The following is a 25,941-nucleotide window of genomic DNA, read 5'->3' as shown; positions in this document are numbered from 1 at the left end:
GTCCAAATTGACTCAGAAACAATCCCGACGCTCGAATTCTCCAGATGCCCGCACAAGATCGCCGCCGTTCCCGCTCTCCGCATCACCCAACTTCTCCGCCAAAACGACGTTCATGATGTAGAACGCCAGCGCGTGGGTCTCGTCACGTAACGTTACGGAAGACATGTCCATTTTGCCTATGCATGGAACTGAAGGCATTGCAACCATTGCAATTATTCTCTCCGAAATTGACGTATTAACCAGGAAGAGTAAATGCCTGGAAAGAGTTTGGATTCCCTCCAGTCCTCCCCGCAGCTACCGGCCCGACCACCGAGTGTCAGCGTACACGGGGCCCAAAACCTTCCTCGTCCTCGTATTTGGGCTATAAGCGGAGTAGTTGCCGCATATCGTCACATAATGTTAGGGAATGGGTATCCAAGTTCATCAGCGGTAGAACCTGTGGATTTTCCCAGAGCGAATGTCCTACAGTGCGTTGCCATTGCAGTAGTACCGAGCACTACAGAACTGCACATGCAAGGCGGAAATTCTGGAAAGCATGCTCGCGGGATACTAGGTATGCAGATCGTAGCAATTCCGTTTGTATCCGATAATCCCCGTAGTACTCCCTCAGCTCATCATAGGCTACCTGGTCCAAACCGCAATGATTGATTTTGAAGTTTAAAGAGATGGGCTTGAGAAAGGTGATGACACCTGTGCAGAAAGCCCAGCAACTGGGAGCAAGATTTGTAGCGGGACGGTTGGTGGGCGGAGTGTCGTTTGCGGGTGGGTCGTTGGCAGATGCAGCAGCTGGCGGATCAGCACGCGAGGAGCAGCCGCCCGTACAACTGTCGCTATGAGTTCCGCGAAAAACCACCGGGTGCAAGAAGAGATACGAAGATGGCCTACGAACAGTGATTTATTTAATGTCATGTCCGCGGAAGGTGGGGGGAGGTGTTTCGTTGGCAACAGTTGCAACAGCGGGTTATGGACAACTCTGTGCCACTTCGTTTTGTTTGCGTACAAGGGCGTTGAGGAACTGATGCTCTCCCAGTCTTTCGCCGGCAACAACAGTCCTACACCAGGAGTCAGAGATGGATAGTGAAAGACGAAAGCCTCGTCAGACCATTTAACGTAAGTCTCCGATATGGGTCGCGTTCGACATGAGAATCGTATGATTGCTACGATGTGGGCAAAGTGATGTAATCCCAAGGTTGCCCAAGAGGAGGTGGTTCTACGAGTACACGACTCCAGGTTGTTCGCTATATCGTCGTGCTTGTCGTAGTTAATGTGGAGGGGATACTGATTGAAGAAGGTGATGGCTCCCCGCGTGTCCGGTCGTTATATGCCACAAGCAACAGATTTGGGCCTGCTTCAGCTGTTGGGATTGGGCACTTTTGCAAACATGGGTTCTTTTATGAGGTACTAATGAACCTTCCATGGTACTTTCCGCGAACCACCGCCTTCATTTGTATCCACTCTCGATTCTCACGGGTGCTTCTTCGGAAGAACTCTTCCTCTTGGGACCACCGTCATCACGCTCGTGTAGAAATGATATCGTTGCGGTGAGGACGTGGAAGAAGGTATATCGGAAGAAAAAGAGGCTGCTAGGGAAGGGAGAAGCGGAGGACGACGGCGACGACTAATCGTATAACACCGGCCAGACTGGTCACCGTTGTTGCGGTAACCTGTTGGTGTTCTGCTCGTGCGACGGTGAGCAGACGGTCGACAGGGAACTCAAAATAGGTTACCTGACCGGCAGCATCCGTGGTAGCTTGATAGCAACCTCAGTGACCATGGCATGGCTGCAAGTATACCACCACATATGCAGCAATGAGTGACAGCAGCGACGAACCAGTGTAGTCATTTCAAATACTAACAGCTCAACTCGAGAGATCTTCCTAAATCAGTTGTATGCATTGGTCAATCCGAATGCCTGGCGCACAGGCTGTTTATATAAATGAAGCGAGACGGTGACATGCAGGGCGTCAACCGTTGCGCTCAGTTCAACATTTGGCTGTGTGGCTCACGACGAAAGCTCTGCACAGCCGACACCATCGTGAGTTCCGTGAGTTCTGCATCGACATAGCGCTGCTTCTTCCATCGACGTGCAATCCTGCATGTCGGGGTAGGCTAGATCGGACTTGGAAGAGTGTGTACGCCTTGTCCGCTTTGAAAATCCATAGGATATATGAGAAAGCGCTTTTCAAGTCGCGTTAAAAGCGTATCTCCGTACCAGATTAATATTCCTCGAGTGTCAAAGAGAGCAGATGGGCAAGAAATGAAGAACTGGGCCGTGAGTATGGGGAATGAGAATCGGGATGTCTGTGAGGATGCTAACTTGGTTGCACATCGCAATCCTCAATTTTCGCGCTCCCTGCACCCTCCTTGTCCAGTTCTTCAATGCTTTGCCGATGTATAGTCAATCTGACCTCTAACAAATTCGACATATGCGTTTCTAATGCAATTTGATGATCCATTGTCCTTATGTTGCGATGGAAACGTACATCCGCAACGAAGAGTAGTTTTGTCATTTGGCAGGCTGCAGTGAGGCGGAGGAGCAGGTGAGGGCAGAAGTTCATATTTCAATGGGGGCTAGAGGGTTCTAGATGAATATCGTTCAAGCTTTCGGGCTCGCTGCCAACGCAGTAGAGGACGATGCTGGAGTCCGGAGGTGGGCTTCGGAACCTAACACGCAACGGCCGATCGGTTCAGCGATAGAATGCCACACCCTTCAGCTGTAGCTTATTGGTATGTCAATCCCTTGTCGGATAAGGGGGTTTCGGACCCGACCAATAGCCAGGTCCGACCTTGTGCGGGATGTATCACCGCACCGATCGGCCAGAGGCACGGGTGCGGAAGATGATCCGACTGGGGTCCTATGGATCTTTGGGCGAGTAGGCCATTTATGCGCATGTCGGGTTTTGGCATGATGCAAGACAACGTCCACCTCCAGGATTGCCGTACATCAACCATAACGTTCTCATTCGGTTTCGAATCTGCCGCGTGGATCAGAAACTTCTTCCGAAGGCCGCGCTTATGTGTAAATTGGTGGTTCTGCTTCATATTGAAGACTCCTTCGGAAATCGTGTTGAAGACTCCTTGGGAAATCGTGATCATAAAGCATATTGCGGATGCCTGCTATGTCGCTTGCTGCTGGGGCAGCGGAGGAAATAGTGGCAGGACAGGCCCCATGTGTCAAATTATTGTCCGGTGGTTGTTGCTGCTGCCTTTTGTTGCCTAAACAGAGGAGGATACCATACTGATTCCGTTCCCTGGCACGCAGCGTACCCAGGTCTCATCCCGCAATGGATTACCGCGCTCGTCTGGGAACATCAAAGGGTGTTTTCGAGGTCTTCGGATCGAGGTACTCATTACTCGAGTTTCCTGACGTACGTAGCATCAGATCTCAAGAACATTGTTACCTCTGCGAGATGTGCAAATCGTCAGTGCCCAAGGGAAGGACCGTGGGCGTCTGGAGGTTGTCTGCCTGTTTCGTACCTGCCACATGGCCGCCTACCTTCTTAATCAAGAAGGGGGTCACCGTAATTTATTGACGAAAGTTCTCTACGGGCTGAACGCCCGGGTAATTTCCGAGCCCAGGACTTGCTCTTGAAATGTCGGCGGCAAGCGTCATGAACTGTGAAGTGTCGTGGTCATAGTGGGGATAACAAGCTAACGCCGAGTCAATTGTTATAATCCCTGGTCGTTGGCATTGTGATTTGGGAGCTGGTATTGCTGCCTATAAGCACGTTTCGTCGTCCACGGAAGCGAACTTCGACCGAAAGAAGTGGGGAGGTCACAGACTGTACATCACCCTTCATTTTCAGACATATCGACCATGTGTTCCGATCTCCTTTCGTACGAAAAGGTTGTTGGGGTGGTACAGGCCAGTTACCAAAGGTGAGCTTCCTCCGGGCGGGTGATTTGCTCTCCTATTCGGCCTCCGGCAGCACCGACTACTATGCTCATGATGGACGTTGGAAAGACACGGTGAAAGTTTGTAGTGGACCTGTTCTAGCTGCATCATGGTACTAAGTGCTGCAGCGGGCGGTGATGCTGCACGGGGCGGCCTGGCACAACCTCTTCCTAGTGCTTCTCGCAAACTAGCTCCTTACCCACGCTGGGCACTCGGAAAAAACTGGCATACTACAGAATGAGTCAAAGAGATCGTGGGACTCGGCCTTGATTCCCTCGTCAAATACAGTGCTCGAACTGTGACCAGGCTGTGCGGAAGAAGTTTGTCGAGTACCGATTGGAGTTAAGGAGCGATAAGAGCCAGAAGAAGCTTCATACGGCCGTACAGACGGTCCATGTGAGTCCTTCTTGATTTTTTGTTCCCTTTCTTGTTGCTTAATCTCTTCTTAGTTCCTCCGCATGGACGGCGCAGTGAACAGACGCGCAGAACGTCTCATAATCGACCTCGATGTGCTTGGCGTCCTACTTGAAGTAGTACGGATTGTACGAATGCTCGTCTTAAGGGGCTTCCACTGTGATGACCGCAGATGATTTCAAATTACTTGACCGATGTCGGGATGCCCAATTACATGACCAAGGTCGTGCATCCCAACATCGGGATGACTTTTTGCCATGTGTGTCTGCTGCGGGAGACGAGGACTTGCCCTGTGCCGTGGCAGAGGCCAGTCTGACATTCGTAGGGTGTATTGGCCCCTCAAGTTGCACCAGGAGTTGTGAGGCAGTAAGACGAGTCGATGCAGCAAAAGACCCATGGCCACGATGTGAAACTTACAAGGATATATCAGCTGAAAGCAGTTAAAAAGGAAGGTATGCTTCTTACCATGTCATTTCGCTCATAGCAGACGTTCATAGTAAACGGCAGCGTCGTTGGCGTCGATATGGCTGTTACCAATGAATCGCACCTCCAAGTAAATCCGAATGCTTCGAGGCGAGTTGGATCGATACCAGACATGATGGACTTGTCGAGAGAGCGGAAGCGACTCTAGCGGTGTAAGTAGGGCGTGTGCTCTGTGTGGTGGGTGCTGCGAGGGAGTAGTGGGTTGCAGAAACTCGTTCTGCTCTCAACTGATGATAGTTGCAGCTCAACTAATAGTCCAAAGAATCGGGTTGAGGTAAAAGTTAGGTAAAATGGACGAAGATGGCCCTTACCAATCGCTCTAACCCGGAACGGACGGGGTGCGGGTGGACATGCCAAACACTCTCTCCCCCCAGACCATGGATTCACATGAGCCTACGAGCTTGGCAAATAGGTCAAGAGGACCTCGACCCGTCAGCTTGTGCACCTCCAGGGTGGCCTATGTGAACGGCTTTTTGCTCGACACGTTCACATTTTGCTCATCATTGCAGGAAAACAATGCCGTGCATAAATAAATAAATCCCTTCGAACCACGTCGGTTGAAGCGACTTACTTACCTTCAGTTCCATGGTATGCTGATCTTCAACCAGATGATAATCTGCATCAATTGTTTCCGTTTAAGACGTTTGATCCACAGTGTCCATCGCGATGCCTTCCCCAGCAGAAGGGCCTTGCGAGGTGACATTCAACCAAGCTTTAGACAATGCGGCCGCGGGAACTGGTGGTGCTGCCGATCTTTCTTGGAGCTGTGCAATCTGATCATTCTATCATGGAGGGTAGGGAGATGGATTGCGGAGATCATTTGCATCACCGAATAAAATAGATTGATCAGATGCCGAAACATTAGGTAAGAAACCTCGGCAGCACCTCCCGCTCCCGCTGCCCCATTGTCAGAGGCTGGGTCGACGTGCACATCGCATCATGCCACGACGGATGCTTGTTCCCCGCTCTTCGCTCATACGTCACGTCTCGTAGCGAAATAACCGGATTCTCGTTTGCTAGCTCTCCAGCCAGTAGCTCCGCCCATATATCTCAGTCGGAACTGCAATATCATCTCATCAGACGCCAGAAAAGTGTGATTTCTGGACCAGCTTTACGGCAATGCTCTACGAAGGAGAAGCCTATTTCTTTGCTCGACTCCATGGCCAATGGCTGTGGCAAAATACCGGCCCAGCACCATTGTCGATGGAGTCGAGCAAGAAAATAGGCTTCTCTTGCACAGAGAATTGCTGTAAAACTGTTCCAAATGTCATTGATATGTCTGGTTGTCCTTTGGCGGTGGAAGGCCAAGGGCCCTTCTGTTGCACGTAAACCGGGTGTCGCTTTGGGCTAATCAACACAGATCCAGAATGGATCAGCTGTGAACATGTGTTGACCGCCGCTTGGAAGCCGTGGCTTCTCCTCGATATGTGCTGCAACTAATCCTACCTCCCCCTATTAGCGCTTCCACTTTGGCAGTGCGGATTTGCTCGTATTTTGGCTTCGTTTTCCCCATCTCCTGTGACCGGGCGATAACAAGTTGGCTCCGCACGCACTTGGACATGGTGATGATGCAAATTGAGATATCAAAGGGCAGGTCAGGGTTGACGATTGAGAAAGGGTCTGGTCTGGCGTACACTTACCATCCGTATAATGCTGATAGTTGAGCGTGGGGATTTCTCACCAGTGCCGAACTTATTCCGCACTGGGGACAGCCTGCGGTCTTGTATTAACCACGGCAAGGTTAGGATAGTTACACAGCATGCAGGCTTGCAGCGACGGCTGGCGTTGATGGATTATTCGCTCAATGATGGTCTTGATGGGACGGGCGAAAATCGTCGTTTCAACCGATACCGATGAGGATGAAGGTAACGGAACATGTGAGGTAGGAGCCGGGGCAACAGCTGGGAAGGCAGCGGCGGAGATGAAGAAGTGTTTGCAGTTTGCAAGTTGTCCTGTGGGCGGTTAGAGTTCTGCTGCAGTCGGCGCACCGAAACCAGAGCGGTGTTCGTGGGGGTTATCTTGGAATCCTGTAGCGCGGGAGCCAGGAGCCAGGAAGTGCCGAGTAAGAGTAAGAGTCTAGCTCAGAAGTTGTCTGCATCTCGTGGATTTTCGTAGGTCTGAGAAGCGGAGACCATTTGTGAGCAGCAAGGCGGTTATCAAGGCGGCTGTGGATCCAAAGTATGCACGGGAAATACCGCGCCGGTTTCTCTACTTTGTCAAGATATCATATTTCATCCTATTTCACCCTTTATCACAGGCCCTTCCCCCGAAGAGGATGCCATCATCGCCCGAAGGCTCCGGCGAGTCGTTGCTCCTACCATTTCTGGCGCGCGCACACGATCAGTCCCAGGCGCCCACCTCAAAGAGGTTATCACGTTGCATTACTACAACGGCCTTTAAAGTTATCCGGTATACTTTTGGACCGAGTTGAGTTTTACGCCAGTACCCATGGCTGGAGCGAGTTTTATGCCATCCCGAGGCGGAAGGAAAGATGAAGAGAAATGCGGGGGGATGCGAGAGAGGGTCGCCTTTTTATAACCCTGGGGAACTGCGCTTTTTTTTGCATTTCGGGAATTCTCGGCGGAAGATTCCGTATCCTGCGTACGTCATTCTTCTGAGCACGCCATGAACACCCAATCATCGTCGTCGTTTTCCACCTCCTGGCAGACCTCCTGGCGTGCGTTCGTTCCCCTTGCACACGTCGCGTAAGTTCAGATTATGTAAACGCGTGAAGCGAGTCATTTGTTTATCTTGATTTTCCCACGGTCCTCCCCAAACGGTAATGTTCCTCTGCATTGGTGAACGGGGGATAGTCTTGCTTAGCGCATCTTTTATGCTTGTTCCGAGCTCGTGCCAAACCCAGAAACACTTGAGGATTTGGTTTTCACAGCCCTCAGCCCCAACTATGCATGGCGGGTTTGCCATGCCTTCTTGGCACAAGAATTGTATCTGATTGACCTGCTCAAAAGCCCACAAGCCCACCTTCCACAAAATCCCATGCGCCGTTGTCATCAAACTGATGGCACCACATATCCCATACATAGTTAATGACGAGAATACTTTAAGGCGATGCCTCCCAAGTCCGATATGGTTTGACTGTCAACCACGGTTGCGTCCGTGCGAGGCATCTGTGATGCTTCAGAGCAACGCTCGATCTAATTGTACAATACTTCGCAGCACAGCAATGACGCAACCGCTCCTGAAACTGTTTCCTAAGTTTACGCTCATTGAAAATGCCCGGTATGGGAGAGGTGAGGAAATTTTCTTTGAGATATTGTCAAAGAGGTTTCTTTAAACTCGACGTGCGTCTTTGAAGGTCCCATTTTCTTAAAGTAGGGCATGCTGGCTTTGAAGGGTTTGCTTTGTTTGTAGGATAGGTAGCTTTGGCTCTTCTCTGGGATGCACATCACTGTAAAGCGTGCCATATTTGACGGATAGTCTTGAAGTTTGCGACGTTCTGTGCTGGAAAAGGAGTTGAAATGTATTATTTGTCTTATCGTAAGGCCAATATGTTTGCGCATGAGAGGGCGGTTCTCAAATTATGATACCCCGTTTGGATATCCCTCTCGTTTCCATTTTTGAACGAGATGTTGACTGAAAAGCTTGAATACATTGTATGTGCAAAACCATTCAGAGAGTACCATCCCTGATATCCCGCAGGAATTATCTTAATGGTGATAAGTATCTAGTCGAACCCGAGCATTGCCTTGAGGGTCAGAGAACTTATCAAAGGTACATTCCGATTCTCTCTGCCAAGGAGGTCAGTATACACGGTTCCATGCATAACTGTAAATGCGTTGGGTATTTACAGATGCCACTCAATTAGATTTACGGGAAACATTGGACGACAGATCGTACGGACGGTGCAAATTTCAGCAAGATCAATATTCAAAACGGACCTTTTTGGAAGGTCTGGTGAATCGAGTTAATTCGGCCATCGCGAGAACCAGCCAAGTCAAAGATATTGTGCAATTTCAGGTGCCTGGGAAGAGAGCAACATGGGAATTTACATAAGCTACTCCATCTTTTGAAAAGAATATTGTTTTCAAATCGTTGCTTGCCTAGAGCTCTGTTGGTGTTTCGCGCAATGACAAAGGCAGCTCGTCGACTTTGAGTGATGAATGAAGCAATCACGACCGTCAGCATCATTACTATCAACAAATAGTAGTTCGAAGGTTAAACTATGAAGCAGAGCAACCATATTGAATTTTTCAATGCCTATTATATGTGCAAACAGTTCCTCCACCTCGATGCAGAATCCCACCTATTCTAACCCGTCCAAAACTATCCCGTGAATAATCTAGTCTATCACTCCAGCAGACTTGAAACAATGATCGATTTAACGATATTTGTCGGACAGAATGCCAGGTATCCTACAATAGATTGGAATTGTTAACATCGGCACAACGGCTTCACTCTCATTTCATGGCACATACCAGGCCACAGCGCCTCAAACATGGGAATTTCCTCCTTGCTGCATTTGTCCCACTCTTTTTGGAGATATTTCTTCCCTTTCCTGAGCGCTCGTTCACATTTGATCCGCAGGCTTTCCTCTAAACCTCCTTTGCTTCTTAGGGCACTTCGAATGGCCAAAAGAGCCATTCCGGTTTCCTCCATATTTGGCCGTCCGTTTAAGGCCGCCGAGCCAACTCCCCCTGATTGCTCGTCTTGCAACTGAAGGATGAGTTCCAAGGCAACTTTGTGTACGTCTACAGGGTCATCGGGGAACAGGTGCTGATATGTGTAAATGCACGAGACAACCCTTTCCCAAATGTATAGGGATGACAGGTGGTTATGTTCTCCCCATGACCTTGTTTTAAGAAGGCCCGTGATGCGTTGCCAAATTTTCAGTTTGCCTTCGAACGAAACATGATCATCCGGCGCCGTGCAGTACGCTTCGAGGATGTGCATATGATTCGCCGTCACGAAAAAGTCCGATCTTTCGAAATTTTCGTAAAATCCATATCGCTCGTTCCAAAATGCTTCCAAACCGGTAACCCGCATACGGGAAGGAATGTGAGTATTCTGCAACAGGTATATGGCCAATGCGGACACATCCACGTCTTTGAGACCCAGATCTTCAAAGATACCAACGCCGTCTGGTTCCAGACAGGACGCAAGGTAGCGCAGTTCATCTTCAAACCCTGCTGCGAGGAGGTCGACACCGCCGCGGCGGAGATAATAGAAAATGAACAGGGTTTCCATAAGGTACATATCCGGATGCAGGCCGTCATCTAATTGTGGGAGTTAGAACAGACGCAAAAACGACTATTACATTAACCCCAGAAGAGTACATACGTGGCCTTTTCATCATCGTGCGAAGCGTTTGCAGAGCATTTGAGTCTTTGGTCTCTTCATAGAATTTCACTGTGGAAGCAACGTTCCAGCCGACAACTTTACGGGCAGCCGCATGAGACCGAGCAGCGGAACTAGACAAGGTACCGTCTTTGAAGTCTACCCAACAAAAAAAGAGTCAGCTCTTGTAGCGCTGACAACATAACGTAGCACCTGCAATGACAACTCACAATGCGCAAACCACAATAAAGTGTGATTCGTGTCAAATAAGGATTTCAAGTCAACTCCTTTCCCGTATGCCATCCTAACGTACGCTACCGACTTGAGGGAAACTTCCAGTTCACGACGCTTGTCCTGGGGGCACAAAGAATCGGAAGCCAGTTTGAGAAATAAGGCACCTTCGTGATAAAAGGTATGGTTTATCGCCAAGAAGTCGGAAAACTCGAAGTATTTTCCGTCTGTGTCAAGTTTTCATTAGCATGGTGTCAAACGCACCGTCAGCATCATCTACTGAGAACTTACAAGGTAAATCGCTCTTTTTCAATCTCTTTGCGCTCCTCACTTTGGCCAATTCGTCAAACACATAGTTTACCAGACGGTCCATATGATCGAAGCCTGCGTTATGCTCCTCATCTCTGTTGAGAAGCATCAATGTGTTTGCAACAGCCAGGGCTGCTGCACAGTTAGCCACCGCAAGCGGCTGTGGTTGGATGAAGCCGTATCCATCCTCGTTTAGCATCCCCAAAACAACTTCCAAACCGTTTGCAAAGATGGGTCTGCCGGTTTCATCGTCAAGAAGCCGGGCAATGCACGCTAACGAATAGAAAGCCTGAGTGGACGTAATAGATGCCGGGTTTCGTCGCCAGGACTGAGCCAAAGCTTGCACGGACGGGTTTATGTCATTCTGCATCTCCGCAGGCTGGTCATTCATTCGGAAATATCGTTCGGGAGGAACCGCTGATCGGTCACGCATTTCCAATGCATCGAAAACCCGCTTGAAAACATATTCAGCCACAGCGTCTCTAGCCGCACCGGCGACGTAAAAGTGGTTTCCAGGGAATAGTTTCACAGAAAATCCTCGGTAGCCGGCCGCAGTCGTTCGTTTTCGCCACGCTGAGAGACAGGGCAAAAGTCCCTTCATCGCTTCCTCCTCACCTCCCATTGCACATACAGGGATAGGGAGACATACATCTGTTCTAGTAGCCGCCAAAGAAAACAGAACCGATCTATCGGCTTTGTGCTCTATCGCCATTTTATAATCGGTACCGTTGAATGCCGGGTAACTAGAAAGGAAGATCATCAAGGGGCTAGCCCATTTCCGCTCATAAATCGCTTTGGTGAGCTCAAAGGTGAGCGCTGCGCCCATAGAATGTCCAAAAATGGCATATGGCATGCCATCGGCCAGCATTGGTTCCAAGACATTGAGCAATGCCCCGATAAGTGCATTTCCGTCGGTGAAGTGTTCGCCACGGTGTTGCCCATGTCCTGGGAGCTCGATTCGAACGAGTTCCAAGCTCTGCGGTACCTGGGATGGCCAGTTTGAATAGAGATCGGCACTACCCCCAGCATCGTGAAGGACTAGAAGGCGAACACTAGGTGGCAATACTTGACTGGGTGTTATAAGGAACCATCCATCGCATGCCTGAATTGATTCTGGAACTCTCCGTTTTAGTGAATTCTTCGGAGGAGGTGTTCTTGGAGGGACAAGTTGTGTTTTGGTAGCGACCGCGTGGTCTACTGTGAGGAGTGATTTATCGCTTGCAGGTAATCTTTGGACAGTGGCCGTTGAGTGTGCAGTTGGGGTGGATTGTTTCTTCGCCAGCCTTTTTGTAGTGACCGTTCGGTCTTTTTCTAGTGAGAATAGGAAAGATGAATATAAAGCTAATTCGAAGTACACAAGGTACAAAAAAACTTTATTGTCTATTCCAGTACAGTTACACACCGGTCAACCATTCCAATGCACTCTCCGAGCTACACATCTGGCTGTCGACAGCGCCAAAGAAGGCAATGACATTACGACGAGCAAATTTCCGTGAATATTCAGACAAGTCTCTCATAGGCAGCGACCAGCTTCCAGAATGACCCACGAGAGCGATTTCCGGTTTATTGGCCAATTCGGGCACTTCCAGAGCCAAAAGGCTGGCAGCCGATAAAGTTTCATATGGGAATGCAACGCCCGATCTACTTTGTGGAGGGACTTGGAAGTCAACCGTAGGCTAATTGGAGGCATCAAAAAAAGTTAGGCGGACTACAGGAGCTTTAAAATTGCAGAAACTTGCCATACCTGGACGAGAAGTACACGATCGACCATTTCTGTGGCGCTTAAGCGGCCAATGGAAGAAGCGGCAACAAAACCTCCTGTGTGCTCGCCCATAAGCACGGTTTCAATGTTGTCACTACGGATACCCATCAACTCCACCCGAGCAGAAGTGGTAGTAGTCCATTGAATTGCAGCCCTGATGCCCGCCACCATCGTAGCCAAGTTGACATCTGGGCCGGAACCAACACGGACCGCAACAACCACGTATCCCTTGTGACAAAGATGATCGTACAGGGCTAACTTGCGATCAACTTCTGCAACGTTTGAGTTCCATCCGCGACTGATGACATCGACGAGCAAGCCAGTTCTGGTCCACGTAGCAGGGACAAAGACGTCAACCAAGCAGGCTGTATGGCAAGACGTTTCTAGTGTCAGGTTGCGGTGACGAATGTACGAGCCTCCTGTGCTCCTTGAATCTACTGTTGGAGAGGGTGATGTGTTTGAGGTGTATCTAGGCGGCGGTGTCACTGGGCTAGAGGATACATTGTGGCAAGCAACAGGCTTATCAAGAGTCCCAACATCTACGATTTCTGCCAGATGGTCCACCAGGGCTGTTACTGTTGGGAAAGCAAAGAAGGTGACCGGTGCGAGGTTTACACCAACGTCGGTCGATAATTTGCTCGATAAAGACGAGAATTGAATACTGTTCATCCCGATCGACGCAAATTCGGTTTCTTGATCGAATCCATTCAGCGCATCGCTCCCGAGCTCTTCGCGTAATATGGTCTGCAAATACGTACAGAGCGCCTGACGACGCTCCTGGTCGCTCGACACCTTCTTCAATATGTCCAAGGGTCTGTCTTTCACGTCTACAGGCACAGAAATCTCGGGTATTTGTGCCGTAGCAACCATTAAACTTGGCATCTGACGGAAACTGTGCGGCACCGGGTGAGATAGTGGGACGGGCACCTCGTTCGCGATGCTCTGATCAGCATGTAGCTCAACAAGATGGTCCGCAAGCGCCACGATGGTCGGGAAGGCAAATAGCGTCACAGGGGCAATCGTGACCTGCGTGTCTTTGCAGATACGATCGGTCATACGAGTAGCAGCGATACTGTTTAGACCCAAAGTCGAGAACTCATCCTCATCCCCGATCTCAGCAACGGCTTCATCTCCCAACTCTTCTTTCAGGACCAATCGAATGTAATCCACCATTGATCGGCGCTTCCGTTCTTCATTGTTTTCTAAGTGGAAGCTCTGCAAGGGTGTACCACTGGACGTGCTTGTTATCTGTACGTCCTTGGGGGCTGTTGCAAAGGACCCAGTAAAAAAGCGTTCCACCAAGCCAGTCGCGTAAGAAACGTTGCATTCGATTAACTCAAAGGACAACAACCCGCCGAGGAAAAAGGTTCCTTTGGTTCCCTGATATGCTTCCAACTTCTTTTGCATCGTAGGAAGTTCTTTTGGCCCATAATGAGGCATGTAGTCACCCCATTGATACGTTCCGTGAACCTCAATCATTTTTCCGCCCATTTCGGCAACATCCTCATGAAGGAACGCAACTATATCCTTTGCGGAATGAGACTCTGCGCCGTATGAGTATGCACAATAAATGTTCGAGTCATCGTAACGGTGGTGCAATGCGACGACATGACCCTCTGATAGTAAGGTATTAGTGTACTGGAAATGTATGCTAATAAAAAATGCCAAAAGGAAACACAAACCCTTTTGTTGCACTTGGTTATTTTCCAACAGGAAGAATCCCTTCTTTGGTAAACCATCGGCAGTAAAGATAATTGTCCAGTAATTGCGATATCGCACATTTTCGAATAGCTCACGTTCCTGCACTGTAACGTCTGCACAGATCGACTCAAAGACTTTTGGAGAGACACCGACCATGACCCGATCAAAAGTAGCGGGCTCCTGACCTTCAGCTTGCACCGAGATCTGACCGTCCTTTCTCTGCACCCAATTTACTCTGGAAGCTAGCCGTATATCTGGCAACTTGCTAGCTATAGCTTCGAATAGTTTCCCCATACCTCCCTTCACCGTCCATTGCCTGGGAGTGTCGACAGTATCATACAGTCCGAGAAGTTCAGAGTATTTGATCAGATGTGCGGCTGGATGGTCAGGCTCATCGAGCATGCCGTAGCCGCATCCGGAGTAAAAGATCTCAATGTCCTTGCGATAATTTGGAAGACCGTTGCTATTCAGGAAATTGGCTGCAGGCGCGGTGAGGTTTGTCAACTTTGCATTTGCCGACAATCTAGTCGGAAAAGGTTCCGGGAAGTATTGCCGTTGAATCTTCATGTACGATGCAGCCTCCAGAAGCCACGCTGGGGTACGTTCCTTCTCAGTTACTTCGTAAATCGTGCGCCAGGTCTGGTTGCTTGGATTCAGGATCTTGCCTGGGGTAACTTCTTCTGTTGGGAGGCCAAGCTCTTGCACCAAGGACCAAGTCTTGGTGTACCTCTGAGTGCATACGTGTCCTCCAAGATCAAAATCTAGCCCCTTCACGTTCACGGTACCAGCCTTGCCGCCAATGCGATCGGATGCTTCGTATACTGTTACAGCGTAGCCCAATTTGTGCAAAGCGTACGCTGCGGCGAGTCCGGAGGGTCCAGCACCGATAACAGCGACCCGAAGCGGTGTAGTTCGCTGGAACGATGGCAAAGGTGCAGAGATTGATGAGCTGTAGGGAGACTTGCTCACAGATACCTCAAATGTGGTTAATTTCTCTACCGCTTCCAATTTTCCTTGACTTTTCTCGGCCCTGGACGGGGATTGATGAACCGGACGAGAAGCAGCCAGCTTAGCAATAGATTCTGGAATCTTTTCTCCTCTTCTTGTTCGAGCCGCCACATCATATACGATCGCTCTGGTCAAGGCTAAGGACGCAGGATCCCGAGACGAGCGTGTCAATGGGGGACGAATGACTGCAGGGGCATGAAATACATTAAATGCGAGCTTCGTCACTGCCTGCTCGTCATCGACTATTCTGTCCAAGGTAAATCGGCCAACTGTCTGCCATTGAAGATGTTTGGGCCATGGAATTGTTGCATCCAATGCCCGAGCGTTTAAAGGTGCGGCACGCGAGTAGGGATGGACACGAATTTGAAGAGAGTACGTTATAGGTCCCCATGTGAGACGAGTTCGCAGTTCGGCGTGAAGATAGTCAGCGGGACGGGTGTCGTTTGGCTGACGGATAGCCGGACGATTTGGCGGAAGGATGCTTGTTGGGTTAAGCCTCCCGGGATCAGCTAAGTGGCAAACGAGTTAACACGAACTGAGTACTATGGTTCTGAGTACGAGACTCGAACAAATAACCTTACCATTGACATTCTTCTCATCCCCTACCAGTCGGAACTGAACAATATGCTTTTCCCCATCGACATCAGTCAGTATGCTTGATGTCTTCGAGTAGTAATGATAATCAGTATACGATCCAATTCCTTCTCTGAATGCAGCCCAGGCCGCATCACTGACAAGCGGGTTATCGGATGCAATGCGTTCCTTTTCAGGTAGGGAGGCTAGCATCCAGTTACGGAAATCCTCCGCAGTTCCGTTAACAAAGCACTCTCCAGTTGTCAGCAGTAAGTCCAAGCTGGGCAGATTCATATCATTGTGCTTTGCGTCAAAGAGCCGAACAGTTGCTCCGCGATTATCGGTTGCAGCGTCATCATCAGCTACCCCATTTGCATGACGGACCAATACTGAATACTCTGCCCCAGGTTTAAGAAAGTCGTTGGCCGGAATATCGGTATCGGCCAATACTTGACATGTTCCCAATAATGTTGTTGCACGACGGTGGAAGACTCGGTCATGCGATTGCTTCGTCATGCCTCCAAACATTGTCGACAATTCTCCTATAATGGATTGAAACGGGGCGTCGAGGCTTTGAACAAGGTCAGGAATGTTTAATGAGTCGCTGACTTCAGAGACAAGTGGTCTCTCGCTGTTTTCGTCAGATTTTCCAAACCGCTCAACCAAAATTGTGGCTTTCAGTTTGTGAATTGCGCCAGTGCCAAATTCTTTTTTACAAGCTTGGCGTCGAACCTTTCCACTTGTGGTCTTGAGCACAAGACCGGGAAGGCCAACGACCACCGCATAGCAACGCACGCCAAACTCGCGCGCAACAGCGCGCTGGACTGCTTTGGCAACGTCTCGACCCAAAGCATCAGAAGACGCGGCACCCGATCCTTTCTTGCCGCCGTCATTTGCTTCCTTTTTGATTTCGACAAATACAACGAGACCTTCTTCTCCAAACTTGGAACCTTCCACAGCAAAAGAAGCGAGGCCTATGCAAAATGGGCTCAGTTTTCAGTCCTGTTCATAAAAACAAGAATAGATTTTCCTTACTACCTCCGGGCCGGATAGCAGAATGGACGTTGTTCCGCAACTTGTCCTCGATATCCTGTGGATAAATGTTGTGACCTATATTTACCACGGCAATGATCAGTTTGTAAGTGAAATACATACTTGAGAGACAAAATGGCGCGGACCATATGTATGTGCGAGTCAGGTAACCCACCATTAATAACTATCATATCTTTAATTCTACCGCATATGTACAATTCTCCGTCATAAAAGAAACCGAGGTCACCCGTGCGAAGGTATGGCGTGGCATCTGCTGGGTCATCAGCAATTCGTGCCTCCATGGTTTCTGTTGAGACGTCCGCCAGACCGTCATAACCGGGCGCCTTTGACCAACTATCCACCCAGATTTCCCCAACGGTCAGTGGTGGGCAGCGATAGCGCGAGATCTTTAGCAAACCAAAAGTTGACCATCAGTCCGGTGCATGAAAACAGTACAGCGACTTTCCCATACTCTCACAAAGCCAATCAGCAACCTACCGGGTCAACAATGGCAACAGTCACACCGCGGTACGGCTTACCAGATGAAACAAAGACTTTCACCTGCTTATCTCCAGCGAGAGGTATGGTCCGGCATTTGTGCAATCCATCCTTGCTATAGTGCCGCACCTCTACTTGACTGCTTTCTTCTAGTGTCTGCTTGTCCACACACAACACAGACGAACCATATACTGTAATACCCGTTGTGTGCTCGGCCAATCCGTAGCATGGAGCCAAACAGCCAGGTCTCAACCCGGATGCTTCAAAAGCATCTGCAAAGCCTCGCAGTACGTCAAAAGAAATTGGTTCTGCCGAAATATTGATAACCTTCAACGCAGACAGATCCCACGCCAGTCGTTCTTCGGGCTGCGTTTTCCTGACCACCAGATCAAACGCAAAGGTCGGGGCCGCGGTGTGTGTCGCCCGGTATCTCGACATGAGTTCAATCCAAGAACTTGGTTTTCGCATAAACGTCAATGGTGACGTAAAGTAATATGTAGAGTCGTTGTGCACGGTGCACAGGATGGCTCCGATTAGACCAAAGTCATGCCAATGGGGGATCCATGAGACATAGCTCCCGCCTGGAAGGGTTAGCAAAGTGTCCCGAGAGACGTCCAGTTGATGTCCGACATTTCTGTAGGTCATAATGACACCTGTAAGGAACATGATCAAAATTAGTTAGGCTAGTCATATATATATATATATAGCCGCCGCGTACCTTTAGGTGCGGAAGTGGATCCAGAGGTAAACTGGAGAAAGGCAGTGTCGTCCAGAGTCGAAGGCACAATGATTGCTTCACTGATATTGTCTTGGACGGCGACAGTGTCGGTGGTTCGCCTTTGGACAACGGAAGGATCAGTTGTCACGTGATTTGTATAGAACGCGCGGATGGCATAGTCATATAATTATCCCAAACCACCTACCACGGGATCTTTGGCCATTTCGACCGAAATGAAAGTGTGCTGACCATAATTTTCATCTGGTAGGCTGTCGATAGCCTGTAGTACATGGTATCCGTTAGTATAACTTTGCTTCCAGATGTCTCAATCACCTGTACGGATCAAAAGAAGAAAGCGTGAGCTCCAATGCATGAAGAAAATACTCCTAAGCTTTGCTTACTTTTGCTAAATGATCCCATTGCTGTTCGTCACGGGTATCGGTAAAGTTAATTGGAGGCATTGGAATCGCAACGATACCGGCAATTAAGCATCCGAAAAACGCAGTGATGAAGGATGTGCCAGGTGGATATAAAAGGACGGCGCGATCACCGGGTGCGAGAACATTTCGCAGGTCAGCAGCAATGGAGAGTGCGCATCGGTAGACCTCCTTGCTGGTGAGCTTCTCAATGACATTACAATTGTCATCATGGAATACAAAGAGAGGCTCATCTGGGCGATGTTTGGCTTGACGTTGAAGATGGGCCACTGACGTCTCTAAGGGTGACGATACTTTACTTGAAACAGTCATATCGGAGGATTTTGTGTTTGGGGACTCTATGGGTGAAGCCGAGAGAAATGGCGATTATATTTCGTGCCTATCTGCCCTTTTAAGCACCCATATAAATGCCCGAGCGACCATACGGGTACGTTGTGCTTGTTGAACGGGCTTTGATGCATTGTGGCAATCATACAAATCAGTAACTTCACCAAACAAACAAAAACTCTTCCACAATCTTGCCATGAATTACGATAGCCCCGGACACAGAAATTCCATACGCTTACGTGGGGGAATTTTATCAATCGGAACACAGGTTTAGGTTAATGATTTTTTCGCAACTATACTATTTTTAGGCTGTTTGGGTGAATACAACCCTGGGTTTTTCAGTGCACACGCTCCTGACCCTCCTTTTTTCCATTGAGTCGTTGGCTGAGTTACAGGGTCATTCTGGAAATGAGATGTTGTCTGTAAAGCACATGTGAAAAACACTAGTGGGTAGTTTGTGTGTATCGTCTGGATATCACTCGCACATGTGATACTGCAACACTCATGCGGGTCTGCCCGGGCTGTGTTCCCTCGGATCTTTTTCACCGCCGCTTGCTCTTTTTGACACTAGCTCCATAGCTTTTGGCTCCACGATAGAAGTAGGATCGGTACTCCAAGATCTGTTTTTCCTCAATGCCCCTTGCCATGTTCAATTTCTGCATGCAGTTCTCTTTCTCGAGTTTCTTGATCAAAGATGCATTATACAACAGTGGAGTATTGTATTGTCCCCCGGGGAACAGTACACAGCATGCGATGGCCAGCAACAATCTCATGCAGCATATTGTTAATCTGGCTTCTTTCATTTCATTGATACCCATATTCAGATCATATTCAATGAGTCAAATCATTTCATTCTGACGCTACAAAGCTTTAAAATGTGATAACCAACCACACCCTGTGCTATTGTTAACCGGAACTAATATTCCCAATTCGCATGTCAACCCCATCTTGTTCCAAGCAAACCGGAAACTGGTCTCAAATAATTTACCAGTACCAAAAGCCAAAGCTTAAATGACGTGTGGCAAACCATGTGCCGGCAAAATTCCGGAAGCAATTATCCCGCGTTTCATTTCCGCCTTACATTTTTGGGTTAATGGACTGCCTATTGAATAAAATCACCTGTGGCCACACAACTCGGCGATGCCCAGGGATGGTTGCAAACTTGTAATGTGTGATCGGCAACTTTGGGTTTTTACACTGGTCATTGGCTCATATGCCTTGCCATACCTCATGATCATTTTGCACTATAAAGCTGAGCATCCGCGGAGGTAGCGCAAAAGGATGCCATGGGCAGAGGCAACGCCAACTCTGTAATGTGCGGAAGACTGTGTAAACGTGTCTATGCGGCCTTCTTATGCCTTGGACTTACGCACTGACTGACTGCGACGCGCTACCACTCCTACACGCTGGAGTAACCCAATATGTAGGTTCCAATGCATGAATTCAATTAAATGGGCGCGGTCACTGTCTACATGTGTTCAGTCACGTTAATTGATGGTTCAAATCTCAGTTGCAGTGTGGCATAAAAGATTAACACGGTAGAAGTGGTAGATCCCACCGTTGTTCTTCAGATAAGACATGCTACGCTGTATGAACAAATCCATCACCCTACCATCTTGACAGCTACTATGAACAACGCGGTGTTTCCCTTGCCATGCTTGAGGTAATCAAAAACCCGGTTGGTAGGAACGGCGCAACCGTGCAACTAAGGACGATTGTAATGTGGAGGAAAAATAAATGGAATGTGTGGCCCTTGTCACAGTGTACGGCATGCGTCGATCACAGCAACCATCATCCTCCGTAACCATTGTGGACAAACATTGCGCTACTCCCTCAACGTTTCACGATTGAAACGCTCATCTAAAGCGCGTATGGTCTCGAGTACGATGGCCTTTTCACCCCGCAAAACAATGCTCTCTACTCCAACGCCTGGAATGCGTTCGGGTACCCTCGCGCAGAGATCCGTTGAATGTTCTTTTGTAAGGGGAATCGCCCCATCAATTTGCAGCATGGCCTTGAGAGGGGCGGAAGAAGGGAAACTGTGCAGCAGCCATGGAAATCAGCCATGGACAAACAACGCCCAATCCTTTATAGAACACCTCCTCTCTCCGTCCTGTTTCCTTTGTGGCTGTGCTCCCGTGCCTTTCTTCCTTCGCCCCACAACCGCAGTGGCAGAGTCACGGAGGCGCTGTGAGATGGGAGACAAAGTGCTTAGCCTCGCGGAAATTTGTACCGCCACATGTTCTTTAATTACCTAATATTGGCAAACCACGAATAAAATATTCTAAATATCCAAAAGATCTTTCCAAAAAGGAACACTCCGCGTTCCTGAGCCCACCAGAAATGTTCAGCCCGCTGCTGGTTTTGACCCAAGGCTTTTTTTCTTTTAAAAGAGAACCAGCCGACTTGCCCCACTCCCCCGTCCTTTATCTCCTCCCCCACTTGTTCCCTCCCCGACGCGGCAAGCTGCAGGTTGAACGTTCATTGATCTAACCATGCTTCCTCAAGTTGCTTCTCTCATCCTGCTTGCAGCAACGGCGATTGCCGCCGATCTCCCCTTACCACCTCCCATGCCGGCAGCCTGGCCGCCAACAGATGAAGCAAGTCCCATTCCCGAAAATTTCCTAAAGGATCCTCTCGTTACAACCGCCCTCGCCTACGTGCAGGCAACTGTTCCCCCTCAGTACTTGAACATTCCTCCGTCACAATACAAGTCTCCATGCGTTGCAACATACCCTGCCGACACAGCCGCTACAAACTGCTACTGGCCAAACAATCTTTGCGTGAGAACAAATGACACGGCGGGTTTTAAGGCTGATGTCGTTAGCTGCCCCGGGGATAACGTGTGGGGCCTGACATACGATGATGGTCCAACCGTCAACGTGGTAAATGGACAAAACCAGAATGATACTCCCTCGCTCAGGGCAGCACTAGATGCCATGAAGCTCAAAGCTACTTTCTTTATCGTTGGCGCCAATGGATTACAGAATCCAGAAGAGATTAAAAAATCGTTTGCTGAAGGTCATCAGATTGGAGTCCACACCTGGACGCATTATCCCGCCACTTCCCTCACCAACGCTCAATTTGTTGCGGAAATAAAGTACACTGAGGCCATGATCTACAACGCTACCGGTAGTCTTCCGATCTTTTGGCGTCCGCCCTGTGGTGACGTTGATGACCGGATCCGTGCCATTGCCACGGCATTGGGCTACTCTACCACTCTCTGGACGACCACTCCGGTCCGAGACTCGACTGATGCTGATCAAACAGATGCATCTCCCGCCACTTCGCAAAAGATTGTAGACACCGTCAAGACGTGGTTCACCGCTCAAAAGAGTTTTATTAGTCTTGAACACGACATTAGTCCATTCACAAGCGGCATCGCGATAAACGTTCTTAACGAGGTGAAAGCTGCCGGTGCCAACTTTCCACTCAAAATGATGCCCGTTGGGACTTGCCTGAACCAGCCCTTTTATCGCGGTAATGGAACTACTCCCACTTCATCTACATCGACAGCACCCTCGGCGACTCCTACCTCGGTTTCGACCTCGACCGCAAGCAGCCCAGCCTCGCCTTCCCCTACCTCCGGTTCACCCATAGCTGCGAGTGCCAAAAGTGCTGGCGAACAGGTGATGGTTAACAAAGTGGCAGCTGGATTACTGGTGGGCGTGGCCGCCCTGTTTGCCCTCGCTGTTTAGATACTTTGCACAGTTTCGAATAGTTTGTAAATTAGCCATGTCCGTTAGAAGTCCACACGTGGTTTGTGTATACAGAACAGGCTGATCCCTCGGTGGTTTAATGCGCTTTTACTTGACTGCACGAAATATTGGTTTATAATAATAAATTACAGAATTGTAACTATTTTCTGTCCCCTTTAGTGTGATTTGCGGGAAGCTTACGTATGTTGAGTTGACGAAAGTTACCGGCGACAGTTGTGCTGTGTACGAGCTTGCATTACCTTGCAATGTTACAATTAGGTGGGAAAAGTGAGCTTTTGGATGAGAAATGTGAGAGGCTATGGCATCTGAATACTGGATTTTCGTTGGATCGCTCCTATCTCGTGAACGGGAATGATTCCGTGGTCATACCCGGACACTATCGCGGTTTAGACCCAAGTGCAATCTCATCCACCTTGAATGGTTTTACTGGTGCTGCAAGGTGCTTTTCAGTCATGCCCGCATTCAGAACCAGTTTCGAAAAGCCTGATGCTTATAGGCTACCAGACGCATACAGTGAGCGACTTTATAGCTCTGCGGCAACCAGGAGGACTTTCTAGGTCTCTCGTAGCCATACTGTAACTCCAAGTTTGCTATCGTTGCATAGTTGCAAATGAAGTGGTCTCCCAGGCACAGGAATAAGAGATGCATCCTGGATCATGGCGCTCCACGGCGCTTCAGCGATTTTGATCAGTGCGGATCCACATCCTGCATACAACTGACCAAAAAGGCGTCCCGAAACCATCAAGATTTCATTGATTTGTTATAGTTTTATGCAGCGGATAGAGATAAAGGCTAAAGCAGAAACCATGAATGGTTGCCGAGACTGTGCAAAGCATTTAGATTCATTCCAGACCTCACGACAGAGACGGAGTAGCACCAGAAAGGAACCGTTATAGAAGCGACATGGATTATGAACGGGAAATCCGAAGCATACCTACAGCAAGCACAACATTTTGATGTGATGGAAAGCCTCTATAGCGAAGCCATCGTTTGAACAGATTTGTAGGATTTGGGATAGCATATGGTCTTGAAACATGGTCAGCCAAGAGCCAAAACTGGCTTGATGCTGCCCGATACCTGAGCTGACCATATCGCAATTTGGACGCAACCTTTTGGCATCTTCGACACCGATACCAAATTTAGGTAATGCATAATAATGTGTTCAACATTCCACTCGACCGCTATCGATACTAATACTTTTCTACTAGTAAAGCAATCATACCAAATCCAGGCAATGTGCAAGTTGAAGGATGATGGATAATCGCTACTCACACTCTGTCTGCAGCACAGTCGCTCCAGATCTGGTAAATGAGTGATCACCAACAGAACAATGCGATGCCTTCATGATCCATCTCAACAGTAAAGATGCACACCGCCGCTGATGGAGTGACAGCTTTGGTAGATCCCGTATTTTCTGCCAAGCAATTTGTAGCAGAAGTCTTTGCCATGCACGTTGGCAAATAAGTCGTCCAAAAGCCCTGCAGGGTGAGCGCTGTTAAACATGTGACAGCTGATGACGCAACCTGAGTCCCGCCCAGTTCAAGGCGCGAAAGTTCAAAGTCCGTTCAGCCTGCCATCCATTTTGTGTCCTGTCCATCCGCCATGTCCAACGCAACGCACCCGGCAGTATCCAGGGACGACACACATAGGCCACATAGTGGGGTTCATACTCACGCCCCAGCTTCAGAGATCGCGGTCCAAAGCCACAAGGCAGTGTCATGCAACCCGTGTGTAGGTTTCTTTCGTGAAAGGAATATCACACACCGTCGAGCACGACTGAACCGAGGGGGAGACCTGGGTGTTCAAGCATGTCATGATATGCTCGCAGCGCTACAAGATGCCAAAAAGGAAGTGGGTGGAACTGACAATGTCGAGATCGCCTTTCATTTGGAAGATGGACAAACCGTCGAGCTCGACCAGCTCGCTCACCCCGAACAAAACAGCGGCCAGAAAAATGCAAGCAACAAAGATAAAGACGTATCTGAGGGAACGGATCACAAGAAGAAAGTTCCACCGCCTGCACCCCTCAAGCCCTTATATGGACCATTCCTGAACTTTCACAACGTTGATTTGGACAAGAACGTGTGGCTTGGAAATATTCTATACGTGCATCACATGTCCCGTACTCCTCCTCGCATTCATGTTCATTCCAAACTAGACGGCGGACGATGGGTAGATCCCGTCATCCTCGATGAAGACATTAGCGGAACAGGTTACTCTGCTGTCCGCTACGATTTGCAAATATCGCTTGAAAACGCACCTTCAGAGCCCCTTCTTGATGCCACAGAAGTAGGTGATCCACAAGCACGGCACTTGAAGCAGCAAGGTATAGAAACTGGGGAGCCACGTGTTAGCTCTGGCCGAAGTCAAAAAGTTACCTACACGGTTGACCCGCAAGAGGCGTCGAGCTCACAGGGAAACGGTACAACGGAAGGAGTAGATTCAACAATATCTGGCGGCACAGCCTACGAGTTTTATGTAGCTGCCAGAGACGAACCTTGGCATTGGGCATTCTACTCTTGCAACGGATTTGGAACGGACACGAAGAATCCGGAGGAAAAGTTCGATGGCGTGCGACCCCTTTGGCGGGATAAGTTGGCGGTTCATAAGAAACGACCGCTACATTTAATGGTTGGATGTGGGGATCAGGTAATTGCGATATCAAGAGACGCATCGTAGACACCTTCACACATCTCTGATTGATATGTTCATCTCATTCAAACCAGATATATCAAGACGATTTCTTTTTCCATTGCCAAAGTCTTCGCCAATGGCTGGATATTACTAATAGCGTTGAACGTGAATCCTACCAGTTCACCGTGGAGATGCAAATTGAAGTTGAACGGTACTAATCGCGATTAATCATTCGTCTTTGGCTTTGTGATCTAAACAGACGTTTAGATATTACTTGATGCACTATCTCGCTCACTTCTCGCAGCCGGTGGTGGGGGATGCCATGGCCGCGATCCCCAGCATTAACATTGTGGATGATCATGATATTTTTGAGTAAGCAAGAGCTTTTTGTTTCTTTGGCATGACGATGCAAACTGTTGACATCTGATTGAATCTTGTTCTTGTCTGATTGTAGCGGATTTGGATGTAAGACCAGTCTTGCGATTGCTGCAATTGTGCTCTCAGTTTTTTTGACCCGTTCCACTTATTGTTTTGTAGCTTACCCTGATCCATTACAACAGTGTCCTGTCTTTCAAGCTATTGGGAAGATTGCTCTCCGGTTCTACCTTCTGTTCCAACACCATACCACCACGCTGCGAGCTCGAGATGAAGGGCTATGGGGAGGATCTACTGGCTACAATTTCCTTCGGCTTATGGGTCCACGGACAGCCATCTTTGGCAGTGACGGTCGCTTTGAACGTAAAAAAACTCGCGTTTGCGATCCTAAAACTTGGGATATGCTATTTGAGGAGTACTTGCCTTCGTTGCCCCCAACAGTGGAACATTTGATTTTTGCTGCCGGTGTTCCTGTCTCGTTTCCTGTACTCGGTGTCACCGAAAAGGTTATGGAGCTGTTCAGCAAGATT

At 48.9% G+C, this 25,941-nt stretch overlaps 4 protein-coding genes across 4 annotated transcripts in view; 3 read left to right on the top strand and 1 right to left on the bottom strand.

The window, feature by feature from the left end:
• Positions 1 to 8,990: 8,990 nt before the first annotated feature.
• On the bottom strand, positions 8,991 to 19,052 carry SPPG_08952 (uncharacterized protein). The gene is made up of 15 exons (XM_016757102.1): positions 18,321 to 19,052; positions 18,125 to 18,252; positions 17,920 to 18,038; positions 17,202 to 17,854; positions 16,879 to 17,110; positions 16,710 to 16,781; positions 15,680 to 16,645; positions 14,072 to 15,607; positions 12,372 to 14,005; positions 12,030 to 12,303; positions 10,610 to 11,938; positions 10,318 to 10,545; positions 10,091 to 10,246; positions 9,229 to 10,026; positions 8,991 to 9,165 (listed from the first exon to the last, which is right to left on the bottom strand). Exons 1-15 carry the CDS (start codon positions 18,666 to 18,668, stop codon positions 9,101 to 9,103), a joined length of 8,538 nt encoding a protein of 2,845 aa, XP_016610660.1. The 5' UTR covers positions 18,669 to 19,052; the 3' UTR covers positions 8,991 to 9,100.
• Positions 19,053 to 20,191: 1,139 nt separating this feature from the next.
• On the top strand, positions 20,192 to 20,982 carry SPPG_08951 (uncharacterized protein). Its single transcript, XM_016757101.1, has one exon. It carries the CDS (start codon positions 20,426 to 20,428, stop codon positions 20,939 to 20,941), a length of 516 nt encoding a protein of 171 aa, XP_016610659.1. The 5' UTR covers positions 20,192 to 20,425; the 3' UTR covers positions 20,942 to 20,982.
• A 74-nt stretch (positions 20,983 to 21,056) lies between these two features.
• On the top strand, positions 21,057 to 22,544 carry SPPG_01707 (uncharacterized protein). Its single transcript, XM_016750025.1, has one exon. The coding sequence runs from the start codon at positions 21,179 to 21,181 to the stop codon at positions 22,379 to 22,381; it is 1,203 nt and encodes a 400-aa protein (XP_016610658.1). The 5' UTR covers positions 21,057 to 21,178; the 3' UTR covers positions 22,382 to 22,544.
• Positions 22,545 to 24,220: 1,676 nt separating this feature from the next.
• Positions 24,221 to 25,941, top strand: part of SPPG_08950 (uncharacterized protein) — a gene marked incomplete at both ends in the record, with an annotated part of 3,032 nt that continues 1,311 nt past the window's right edge. Inside the window, 5 exons of the mRNA XM_016757100.1 lie at positions 24,221 to 25,051; positions 25,129 to 25,247; positions 25,304 to 25,408; positions 25,491 to 25,501; positions 25,574 to 25,917. Of these exons, the coding sequence (XP_016610657.1) occupies positions 24,221 to 25,051; positions 25,129 to 25,247; positions 25,304 to 25,408; positions 25,491 to 25,501; positions 25,574 to 25,917 (1,410 nt within the window). The remainder of the gene's footprint in view (positions 25,052 to 25,128; positions 25,248 to 25,303; positions 25,409 to 25,490; positions 25,502 to 25,573; positions 25,918 to 25,941) is intronic.

This window comes from Spizellomyces punctatus, assembly GCF_000182565.1.
Source record: "Spizellomyces punctatus DAOM BR117 chromosome Unknown supercont1.3, whole genome shotgun sequence".
In the NCBI taxonomy this organism is placed as follows: Eukaryota; Fungi; Chytridiomycota; class Chytridiomycetes; order Spizellomycetales; family Spizellomycetaceae; genus Spizellomyces; species Spizellomyces punctatus.
Note: the sequence above shows the minus strand (reverse complement) of the source record. Positions and strands in the feature narration are given on the sequence as shown.

Excerpts from the sequence above, each read along its gene's own strand:
- SPPG_08951 (XM_016757101.1), top strand. The coding sequence starts at position 20,426 with ATGTGTGGCCCTTGTCACAGTGTACGGCATGCGTCGATCACAGCAACC.
- SPPG_01707 (XM_016750025.1), top strand. The coding sequence starts at position 21,179 with ATGCTTCCTCAAGTTGCTTCTCTCATCCTGCTTGCAGCAACGGCGATT.
- SPPG_08952 (XM_016757102.1), bottom strand. The coding sequence starts at position 18,668 with ATGACTGTTTCAAGTAAAGTATCGTCACCCTTAGAGACGTCAGTGGCC. Across the intron at positions 18,253-18,320 it reads AATGGGATCATTTAGCAAAA|GTGATTGAGACATCTGGAAG; the intron begins GTAAGCAAAGCT and ends TGATCCGTACAG. Across the intron at positions 12,304-12,371 it reads ATCGTGTACTTCTCGTCCAG|CCTACGGTTGACTTCCAAGT; the intron begins GTATGGCAAGTT and ends GCCTCCAATTAG.